At 43.6% G+C, this 11,627-nt stretch overlaps 2 protein-coding genes across 6 annotated transcripts in view; one reads left to right on the top strand and one right to left on the bottom strand.

Annotated features, from left to right (window-relative positions):
* The window catches only part of UBAP2L (ubiquitin associated protein 2-like), a 53,914-nt gene that overhangs the window by 32,240 nt on the left and 10,047 nt on the right, over positions 1–11,627 (bottom strand). For 2 of the 5 annotated variants that reach the window (XM_011928202.1, XM_011928200.1), the window contains exons 5-8: positions 4,783–4,951; positions 4,252–4,347; positions 2,138–2,183; positions 1,609–1,721 (exon numbers count right to left, since the gene is read on the bottom strand). In XM_011928202.1, the coding sequence (XP_011783592.1) occupies positions 1,609–1,721; positions 2,138–2,183; positions 4,252–4,347; positions 4,783–4,951 (424 nt within the window). Of the gene's footprint in view, positions 1–1,608; positions 1,722–2,137; positions 2,184–4,251; positions 4,348–4,749; positions 4,952–11,627 lie in introns of all 5 variants that reach the window. The other 3 variants (XM_011928201.1, XM_011928199.1, XM_011928204.1) reach the window with 2 other exon arrangements.
* LOC105501999 (chromosome unknown open reading frame, human C1orf43) overlaps positions 7,048–11,627 on the top strand; it is a 29,514-nt gene continuing 24,934 nt past the window's right edge. Inside the window, exon 1 of the mRNA XM_011928208.1 lies at positions 7,048–7,059. The gene's annotated coding sequence lies outside the window, so the exon portion shown is untranslated. The remainder of the gene's footprint in view (positions 7,060–11,627) is intronic.

Below are 11,627 nucleotides of genomic sequence, written 5' to 3'. Positions count from 1 at the left end.
AAAAAAAAAAAAAAAAAAAAAAGAAATGAACAACAATGGGAATTCATGAAGCTATAATCAACACTTTCACACTAAAAAGATGATAGTGGCATCACATTCAGCCACAAATCAGATTTCCAATTCCAGCCTTCCACATCTGCTTCCTTTTCCATTCAGTAGAAATTAACACACACACACTTTACCTTTCCCTGTTTACCCAACCAGATCCTTACTGAAGACAGCTAAGGCTAAGGACTGGGACCCCATGCCTGAATTTCCATTCACAACTAAAACCAAACTTTTCAACTTCCGCCATCTTACCTGCCAAAGATAAAAAGCCAAATACCCAGGAATAAGCTAGAGCTCAAAAACAGTAACTTATTTGTTATAGACTGCTACCACTGCCTCTACAAAGCCATCAATAGATGAATGAAGAGCAGTTCTAATGCCTCCAGAGTATAGCAAGTTAAACTATAACAGGACATTTCACAACTAAACAATGCAGAAATTCAAAGATACCTATAATTCAACTTCAGCCTCCACCCATGAAATGTGTTAAAAATGAATTTATAAGATAGCAACTTGGCGAACAAAAAAAGCAGACAACATTCAGAGTCTCAGGAATAATATATTGTAGGAAAAAGGTGAGAAGCTATTTGTGCCAAAGGCTCTCCTAAAGGCCCAGAGATCACGTATCTGAGAAAGGTGACAAGGCAAATTGAAACAGGTAAGGAGTCAAAGAGCCTATTTCAGGCCCTACTCATCCCCCTTTGTAAGAGGAAAAAAAGCCTTAGGCTCTCATGTGTTAGCTCAGCCAGAATAAGGCAGCTGTTCAAGAAAGTACACCAGAGTTTTCTTACTAAAATGAACTGCTCTTATGAAAAGTGGCACACGTATCTACCCCCAAACACATCTTAGGTGTATACCACAGCTTAACATATCCTTAAACATTTATATCCAGCCCAGACACAGGCACCACAGTCAGTTAACAAAAAAGTAATCTTATTCCAATCCTGAATACTCCATCACACCAAGAAGGCTGTTCAATGGGGCACCAGAAAGACTAGAGAGATTTCAAAATCCTTTTGTTCAGATACTGACATGTCCCAAAAATAAAGGGAAAAAAAGGATATTCTTATCTCAGTAACAGGAAACAAATGGATTTGATTCTGGGCCTTGTTCATCTTTACAAGCAGTAGCTTGATTAATTAATTCTGGCTATCTTTTCAAAAGGCAAAGCTACCCTAACATAAACACTAGAAAATACACTTGGACCTAATAGCATGACATAGTATAATTGAAAGGGCATGGACTTTCAGTGTCTAACAACGCTGAGTTCAAATGCTAGCAAATTTATAACCTTTCTTTCAGCCTTAGTTTTGTCATCTGGAAAGTGATGATAATGTCTATTTCATACAATATAAAGCAACATTAAGTGAAATAGCATGCATAATGTGCCTATATGCACGTTACATAAACAGTACACATAGTAATACAATTGCCAGCCCTTTCTCACCCTATCTCCATAACCAAATACTATTCCTCCACATTTTAATGTAACTATAACCACAAAAAAACTATTTCCTTAGATTCCCAGAGACAAGAAATGAATGATAAATGGTCACTCACTCGTCCCATCATCTGGTTCAAAGTGGCCAGTGTTGTTCCACGTATTGCCGCTACTATTGCCATAGTTATCATCAGTATTGGCTGGCTCTGCATAATCAGCTGGGTTAAAGGTTCTGGAAAAAATAAAACTTAAAAGAGTCTTTGACCTCTAAGCAGCTTTGGCAAATATTAACTCAAAGAATCAAAATCTTGACTGTATCCTTTCTAGTACAAATCTATCATGGCCCCATTCTATAATCCTGTGTGTTACCTACTTTTTCTCACTTATCACTCCACCCAAAATTTCATGGTATAATCTGAACATATCTAAGACAGTCTGAGAAAAGAACAGGTATATTGATTCAAATAAAGATATATAAAATATAGGTAATGATCCAGGTGGTAAAGGTTTATCCCTAAGAAATGAGTCCTAAGTCCCCACATCTTTTTGACCATATAGTCTAGAAATCATTCTGATCATTCTGGTTAAGGCTGCCTACAGTAATTTTTAAGGGAAAAAAAACTAAGACACTAGATCAATGGAACTTACCCCATTCCTTGAGCAGAAAACCTTCCTCCTCGCCTACCAGAGCCACCTAAAGAAAGAATGACAAAAAGAGAAGAGAGAGGTATCTCAGAAGTTGATATAAGGCCGGGCGCGGTGGCTCAAGCCTGTAATCCCAGCACTTTGGGAGGCCGAGACGGGCGGATCATGAGGTCAGGAGATCGAGACCGTCCTGGCTAACACGGTGAAACCCCGTCTCTACTAAAAATACAAAAACTAGCCGGGCGAGGTGGCGGGCGCCTGTAGTCCCAGCTACTCCAGAGGCTGAGGCAGGAGAATGGCCGTAAACCCGGGAGGCGGAGCTTGCAGTGAGCTGAGATCCGGCCACTGCACTCCAGTCCGGGCGACAGAGCGAGACTCCGCCTCAAAAAAAAAAAAGAAGTTGATATAAAACTTCCTTGCCAGGCAGGCACAGTGGCTCATGGTGGTAATCCCAGCACTTTGAAAGGCTGAGGGCGGGTGGATTGCTTGCATCCAGAAGTTTGAGACCAGCCTAGGCAATAGAGCAAAACACTATCTCTACAAAAAGTACAAAAATTTGCCAAGTGTGGTAACACACGCTTATAGTCCCAGCTCCTTGGGGTGCTGAGGCAGGAGGATCACTTGAGCCTGGGAAGCAGAGGTTGTAATGAGCTGAGACCACACCACTGCAGTCCAGCCTGGGTGGCAGTGAAACCTTGCCTCAAAAATACAAAAAACTACCTTGCCAGCTGAGGCAGCTCAGGAATAAAAAGTGGTTGATACTATCAGATGTTCTTTCTTTCTGTCCCATGTTACACATCTGAAATAGAGTAGGACTACTAATAAGAGTAATAGAGGAGGACACGTCAGAGAGATTATTCTTTTGCTGGTCAGACTACCACGTCCTCAAGCAAATACAATATTAGCAATAAAGACTAGAGGAAATGATATCTACCTTCTTTCTCACTCTCCCCTTCTGCAACCTCTAGTATACGCATGAGACCTCAATAATTAACTAGACTTCATGTTAATTTGCTTTTAAACAAAGACGACCCTGGGGCCAAGTGCTGTGTCTCACACCTATAACCTCAGCACTTTGAGAGGCCAAGCAGGAAGATCTCTTGAAGTCAGGAGTCTGAGACCACCCTGGGCAAGACACTGAGACTCCATCTCTACAAAAGCATTTAAAAATCAGCAAGGTGGGCGCATCACTTGAGGTCAGGAGTTCAAGACCAGCCTGGCCAATGTGGTGAAACTGCGTCTCTACTAAAAATACAAAAATTAGCTAGGCATAGTGGTGCACGCTTGTAATCCCAGCTACTCAGGAGACTGAAGCAGGAGAATCGCTTGAAGCTGGGAGGCAAAGGTTGCAGTGAGCTAAAAATGAGCCAGGTGGGCCAGGCATACTGGCTCACACCTGTAATCCCAGCACTTTGGTAGGCTGAGGCAAGTGGATCACCTGAGGTCAGCAGTTCAACACCAGCCTGGGCAACATGGTGAAACCTCATCTCTACTAAAGGTGGAGGCTGCAGTGAGCCAAGATGGAGTCACTGCACTCCAGCCTAGGCAACAGAGTGAGACTCTGTCTGAAAAAAAAACAAAAAAGTGGCTCATGCCTGTAATCCCAGCACTTTAAGAGGTCGACACGGGCGGATCACGAGGTCAGGAGATTGAGACCACCTTGATCGAGACCATCCTTGCTAACACAGTGAAACCCCATCTCTTCTACAAATACAAAAATTAGCTTGGCGTGGTGGCGGGTGCCTGTAGTCCCAGTTACTCAGGAGGCTAAGGCAAGAGAATGGTGTGAACCTGGGAGGTGGAGTTTGCAGTGAGCTGAGATCACGCCACTGTACTCCAGCCTGGGTTACAGTGCGAGACTCCGTCTCAAAAAAAAAAAAAAAAAAAAAAAAAAAATTAGGCATACTGGCAGCCACCTGCAGTCTTAGCTACTAGGGAGGCTGAGGCAGGAGGATCACTTGAGCGCAGGAGTCTGAGCCTGCAGCGAGCTATGACTGGGCCACTGCACTCCGGCCTGGGTGAGAGTGAGACTACCTCTAACAACAAAAAATAAAGCAGACCCCTAATGAATAAAGAGTAACCTGCCCCCAATATCCATCCCCCAACAAACTGATCACCTCTGCCTCGGCCACGGCCCCTTCTGCCTCTTTCTGTTCCTCTTCCAGAAGGCCCTCCACTCTTGGTGCCATCCAATCCATTTTCTTGACCTCGAACTGATATAAAAAGAAAAATTAAAAAACAAAACAAACAAAAAAACCAAACCACAGATGGCCAGAGCACAGTCAACAAGATATATACAAATATATAAATGGTATGTAATATGGTATTGGGAATAAAAAAAACAACGAAGAGAAAATGAGCTAGAAGGATGGGAACATGTTACTCAGGGAATGGTAATGTGCCTTAACGGAGAGCTGCAAGTCAAATTTAACTTTACAAATGACTACAGGGTAATCTCATGCCAGACTGGTGGCTATTGGTAGAAAAGGCTACATGCAAGAGATGTCAAGGTCTCAGAAGAGATGATGGCAAGAAAAGCAAAAGGATAATATAATGGTTCTTGGGTCCTGCCTAGCAGGGCCCTGGCACATCCCTAGAGTCTAGACATTACTGACCCACAGCTGGTTTTGATAAAGCCCCATGCATACACTCTCGTCCACGGCTGGCACCTCTCCCCCGTCTTGGTGGCCCACCACGTCGCCGACTATAGTCTCTGTCCCGGTCTCGATTTTCTTTGCCTTCCTCGTTGGATTCCGTCTGGCCACCATCCTTCTGGCCTGAGACTCCCTTCTTCTTCCCGACCATCTCCCAGGAATGCTATAGAAGGGTAGAGCATTCATATCTAATCAATATGGAGTGCTATCAGGACACCAGAGATGAAAGCTGGGACAACTGATTGACTTAACCATTCTCCACTCAGCATCCATGTCTAAGACACTTCCATTAGTTTGTTTTTACTTCTGTTTAAATATTTTATACACATCGCTACCAAAAGCAAAGTCCTTTATTTTTTATTTTATATTTATTTGTTTGAGACAGAGTCTTGCTCTGTTGCCCAGGCTGGAGTGCAGTGGCGTGATCTTGGCTCACTGTAACCTCTGCCTCCCAGGTTCAAGCGATTCTCATGCCTCAGTCTCTCGAGTATCTAGGATTACAGGCACACAACACCATACCTGGCTAATTTTTGTATTTTTAGTAGAGACAGTGTTTCACCATGTTCACCAGGCTGGTCTCTCGAACTCCTGACCGCAGGTGATCCACCACCTCGGCCTCTCAAAGTGCTGAGATTACAGACGTGAGCCACCAAGCCCAGTCTTTTTTGTAGGGAAGGTACTTACAGGAAACAGATTGCTGGGATCACTTCCAAGAGGATTACAAAGACCTCTATCTAATTCAGTCACTTAAGCATATTAGTCAAAGGACCAAGTTATTGGTCCTTATCTTTCAAGGGTTATTTCCTGGGCTAAAAAAACAAAAAACAAACAAACAAAAAAACACTAATTTCCTTCAGAGTCAGTGACCCACAACTTTTTATAGCATCATTCATACCAAATAAAGCAAAAAAGAAAACAATGTTTCGAAAAGTTACCTATGAATTCAGAATGAATGAGCAGCATTCTACTCTTGGGCACATTCTCTAATCTCACCCATAAATTTAGGAGGAAAACAACTATAGCTACCTACCTACAGACACACACACAAACACACACACACAGCAATTTCATTTAAAAGATCAGGCTGATGGCCGGGTGTGGTGGCTCACGCCTGTAATCCCAGCACTTTGGGAGGCCGAGGTGGGTGGATCACGAGGTCAGGAGATCAAGATCATCCTGGCTAACACAGTGAAACCCCGTCTCTACTAAAAACACACAAAAAAATTTAGCCGGGCGTGGTGGCAGGCGCCTGTAGTCCCAGCTACTCGGGAGGCTGAGGCAGGAGAATGGGGTGAACCCAGGAGGCGGAGCTTGCAGTGAGCTGAGATGCCCAACTGCACTCCAGCCTGGGCAACAGAGCAAGACTCCCTCTCAAAGATAAAAAAAAAAAGAAAAAAAGGGCTGGGCGTGGTGGCTTACACCTGTAATCCCAGCATTTTGGGAGGCTGAGGTGGGTGGACTGCCTGAGGTCAAGAGTTCAAGAACAGCCTGGCCAACATAGTGAAACCCTATCTCTACTAAAAATACAAAAAATTAGCTGGGCGTGGTGGCAGGTGCCTGTAATCCCAGCTACTAGGGAGGCTGAGGCAGGAGAATTGCTTGAACCCAGGAGGCAGAGGTTGCAGTAAGCTGAGATCCTGCCATTGCACTCCAGCCTGGGTGACAGAGCGAGACTCCGTCTCAAAAAAAAAAAAAAGAAAAAGAAAAAAAGATAAGACTAGGTGTGGTGGCTCACACCTATAACCTCAGCACTTTGGGAGGTCGGGAGGTGAAGGCAGGAAGCTCGCTTCAGGCCAGGAGTTCGAGACCAACCTAAGCAACGAAATGAGACTCTGGTCTCTACTAAAAATTTAAAAATTAGCCAAGTATGGTGGTACACTCCTGTCACCCCAACTACTTGAAGGCTGAAGCAGAATGATCACTTGAGCCCGGGAGGCTGAGGTCGCAGTGAGTCATGGTTATGCGACTGTACTCAGTCTAGGTGACAGAGTAAGACCCTGTCTCAAAAAGTATATAAAAATAAAAATAAAAGACGACCAAACAACAGTCACAGCCCTGACCCCAAGAGATACTGATTATAGGAAGCCTTCCATCCAGGTTTTACTTGCAGTGTTCTCCCTGTATTTCCTAAATTGTTATCAGTCAATTTAACTTTCCCCAGTGAAAAATGTATATCTTTGATACATTCCTAATTGCAAGAGGGAAAGTCTGTGGTAAGGAAAATAAGCCAAACACCTTTGCAAAACACTCTTCCTCAGGAAAATGAGCATTGTAAACTAAAAGTTTTTAAAAAAATGCATACCTTGATTTACACATACCTTTGCAAAAAACCTATACAAACAAAACTTCCAGGACAAACACCAACACTATCAGATTTTTCTTTTTTTTTTTTGAGACTTAGTCTTGCTCTGTCACCAGGCTGGAGTGCAGTGGTGCAATCTTGGCTCACTACAACCTCCACTTCCCGGGTTGAAGTGATTCTCCTGCCTCAGCCTCCCAAGCAGTTGGGGCTACAGGGCACCACCACATCCAGCTAATTTTTAGTAGAGATGGGGTTTCACTATGCTGGCCAGGATGGTCTCCATCTCTTGACCTCGTGATCCACCTGCCATGGCCTCCCAAAGTGCTAGGATTACAGGCATGAGCCACCGCACCCAGCCTCAGATCTTTATTATCTTACCATCAAATTCAATCATGGCCCTAGTGCTCAGTAACAGCTACCTAGTATCTAATCACTTTCAGAATATGGGCTGAGTATTAGATAATATAAAATTATTAACCTTATCAGGATTGATAATAGTATTATGGTCAGGTAAAAGAGTATCCTCCTTTAAGGGGAAGCATGTTGAAGAACTTAAGGGAATCAAGTATTAAGTCTACAACTTCCAGATAATTCCAAGTGCCCACTGATGAGTAAACAAAATGCCACATATATGTACAATGGAATTCATTCCTTAAAAAGGAATGAAATTCTGACCCATGTCACAATATGGATGAACCTTGAAACATTACGCTAAGTGAAGTAAGTTAGAAACAAAAGGTCAAATATTACATGATTTCACTTATATGAGATATCTAAAACAGGCAAATAGAAATAGAAAACAGGGTCAGGGATGGTGGCTCATACCTATAATCCCAGCACTTTCCGAGGCCAAGGAGGGTGGATCACTTGAGGCCAGGAGTCTGACACCATCCTAGGCAACATGGCAAAACCCTGTCTCTACTAAACATACCAAAGCTAGCCAGGTGTCGTGGCACACACCTGTGGTCCCAGCTACTCGGGAGGCTGAGGTGGGAAAATTGCTTGAGCCCAGGAGGCAGAAGCTGCAGTGAGTCATGATCACACCACTGCACTCCAGCCTGGGTGACAGAAGACCCTACCTCAAAAAAAAAAAGGTAAAAAGAAAACAGAACGGTCTCACACAGTTCTGAGATTTGCTTAAAGAAAATAAGTGCTCACTTCGGCAGCACGTATACTAAAAAAGAAGAACAGAACAGAACATAGAAGAGGTTACTTAGAAGCTGGGAACAGGGAGGAATGAAGATTTATTATTTAATGGATACAGAATTACTATTTGGGATGATGAACAAGTTCTGGAAATTAATAGTAGTAATCACCACACTCATTATGAATGTACTTAACGTCTCTGAATTACACATTTTAAAATAAGTCTAATGTAATATATCTTACCATCATAAAAGTATTTTTAAGAGACAAGGTCTCACTCTACAGCCAGGCTGGAGTGTGGTGGTGTGATCATGGCACACTGCAGCCTCCAGCTCCTGGGCTCTCAAGTGATTCTCTTGCCCCATCCTCCTAAGTAGCTAGGACCACAGGTGCATGCCACCACAGCCAGCTAATTTTTGAATTTTTTTTTTTTTTTTAAGAGACAGGATTTCACCATGTTGCCAGGCTGGTCTGAAACTCCTGGCCTTAAGCATCTTCCCTCCTCAGCCTCCCAAAGTGCTAGGATTACAGGCATAATCAAATCCAGTCCACAAAGTTTTTTAAGTTCAAAAAAACTAAATTTAAAATTGTAACAGGGCCAGGTGCGGTGGCTCACACCTGTAATCCCAGCATTTTGGGATTACAAAACACTGCCTTGGATTTAAAAAAAGAAAGAAAAAAAGAAAAAAAGGCTAAAATGGTAAATTTTATTTTTATTATTTTTTTAATATATTTGAGACAGAGTCTCACTGTGTCACCCAGGCTGCAGTGTGGTGGCTCTTGATTTTGGCTCACTGCAACCTCCGCCTCCCAGGTTCAAGCGATTCTTATGCCTCAGTCTCCCAAGTAGCTAGGATTACAGGTGCATGCCACCATGCCTGGCTAATTTTTCTACTTTTAGTAGAGACATGGTTTCACCATGTTGACCGGGCTGGTCTTGGAACTCCTGACTTCAAGTGATCCACATGCCTCAGCCTCCCAAAGTGCTGGGATTACAGGTGTGAGACACCACACCCAGCCGGTAAGTTTTAAATTTAAAAAAAAAAAAAATTGTAGGCCAGCTGTGGTGGCTCACGCCTGTAATCCCAGCACTTTGAGAGGCTGAGGCAGGTGGATCATGAGGTCAAGAAATCAAGACCAGCCTGGCCAACATGGTGAAACCCTGTCTCTACCAAAAATACAAAAATTAGCTTGGCGGGGTGGTGCGCACATGTAGTCCCAGCTACTCCAGAGGCTGAGGCAGGAGAATTACTTGAACCTGGGACGCAGAGGTTGCAGTGAGCCGAGACCATGCCACTGCACTCCAGCATGGCAACAGAACGAGACTCCATTTCAAAAAATATATATGTATATAATAAAAGAATATCTACGTATTACAAAGAGTCCATTGTCCATAGTAAGTAGTTTACTAAAGTAATAATTTCACAGAGGTGGAAAGATTGCTTGAAGTCAGGTGCTTGAGACCAGGCTGCAAAATACAGCAAGACCTTCACTTCACCTCTCAAAATGTGTGTTTTTTTTTTAAACAGCTGGGGCCAGGTGCGGTGGCTCATGCCTGTAATCCCAGCACTTTGGGAGGCCGAGGTGGGCGGATCACCTGAGGTCAGAGGTTCAAGACCAGCCTGACCAACATGGCAAAACCCTATTTCTACTAAAAATACAAAAATTAGACAGGCGTGGTGGTGCATGCCTGTAATCCCAGTTACTTGGGAGGCTGAGGCAGGAGAACTGCTTGAACACGGGAGGCAGAGGTTGCAATGAGCTGAAAACAGGCCATTGCACTCCAGCCTGGGCAACAAGAGCAAAACTCCGTCTCAAAAAATAAAAATAAAAAATAGGCCGAGCGCAGTGGCTCACACCTGTAACCCCAGCACTTTGGGAGGCCAAGGCGGGCAGATCATAAGGTCAGGAGTTGGAGACCAGCCTGGCCAATATAATGTTTATCCCATCTCTACTGAAAATACAAAAATTAGCCTGGCGTGGTGGCAGGCGCCTGTAGTCCCAACTACTTGGGAGGCTGACACAGGAGAATCGCTTGAACCCAGGAGGTGGAGGCTGCAGTGAGCCGAGATCACACCACTGCACTCCAGCCTGGGCAACAGAGCGAGACTCCATCTTTAAAAAAAAAAAAAACCGGTGTGGTGGCACACACCTGTTGTCCCAGCTACTAAGGAGGCTGAGGTGGGAGGATTGCTTGAGCCCAGGTGTCCATGGCTGCAGTGATCATGCTACTGTACTCCAGCCTGGGTGACAGGGCCAAGAACCCAACTCTTAATTCATTTGTTTTAAAAAGACTACCTACCCAGGACTTGGAAGTTTGTGGCTGCCTACTCTTCCAACCCAAGCCTATTACACATTACAGTTGGTGGGTCATTTTATGCTCACGGTAAGTTAGAACAACCCTATAGCTAAATATACACCAGGAACACTCTGGAAGCTAGACTCAAAACAGCTTTTAGAATTTATGCTACTGTCTCAAAACCTGGCAAGTTTCAGGAAACTGTAACCTTTCTCCCTCCTCTGTACGCACATCTGCTGCTGGCACCAGATGGGTCTATAAGGAAAAAGAATTACTATTATCTTCCCAAAGGCACCCTCAGTTTTCTGAAACAATCTCACCCACCCAAATACATCCAACATCCCTGGTAGCTGACTTTGCTTCCCATTGGTTTCACTAGTAGCTGGTCTATTCATAGCATAAACCTATATTCTCCAGCTTATTTTCTTTTTTGATACTGTGTAACATCAGCCTTACAGCACTAGACAGAAGATGCTGGGAGGTAAGATAAAATGTGATATGTGAAAAAACATTCAGACTTTTAAAAAAACATAAATAGCCCCACCTCACTCCCCCCCATAAAATCTAGAGACAATTATTCTAGAGTAAATCCAAAACAAATCAAAAGCATTATATCTTGATTGGCCAGACAGTAAATATTCAAATAAGGTCAATAGTGTAAAATTTAATCCAGGACTACACTTTTGAAGAAAAAAATCCACCAATTTAAATTCAATTGTTTTTAAAAGTTTTCCATTATTATTTTCCATTGTCTCAAAGAAATTGACAAACCTCCTGCATTTAGCTAGAGTGACTCTAGTATCAGAAAATTGTTGTATCTGAGGCCAGGTTCCACGGCTCACATCTGTAATGCTAACACCTTGGAAGGCCGAGGCAGGAGGATTGGCTGAGCTCAGGAGTTCAAGACCACCCTGGGCAACATAGTGAAACACTGTCTCCACTAAAATACAAAAAATTAGCCAGGCATGGTGGTGCATGCCTGTAGTCCCAGCTACTCAGGAAACTGAGGCATAAGAACTGCTTGAACCCAGGAGGCGGAGTTTGCAGTGAGCAGGGATATACTCTTGCCTGGGAGACAGAGAGAGACTCCAT

This window comes from Colobus angolensis, unplaced genomic scaffold (assembly GCF_000951035.1).
Source record: "Colobus angolensis palliatus isolate OR3802 unplaced genomic scaffold, Cang.pa_1.0 Scaffold77, whole genome shotgun sequence".
Classification (NCBI taxonomy): domain Eukaryota; kingdom Metazoa; phylum Chordata; class Mammalia; order Primates; family Cercopithecidae; genus Colobus; species Colobus angolensis.
The sequence above is the reverse complement of the archived record's forward strand: the minus strand, read 5'-3'. Positions and strand labels throughout refer to the sequence as shown.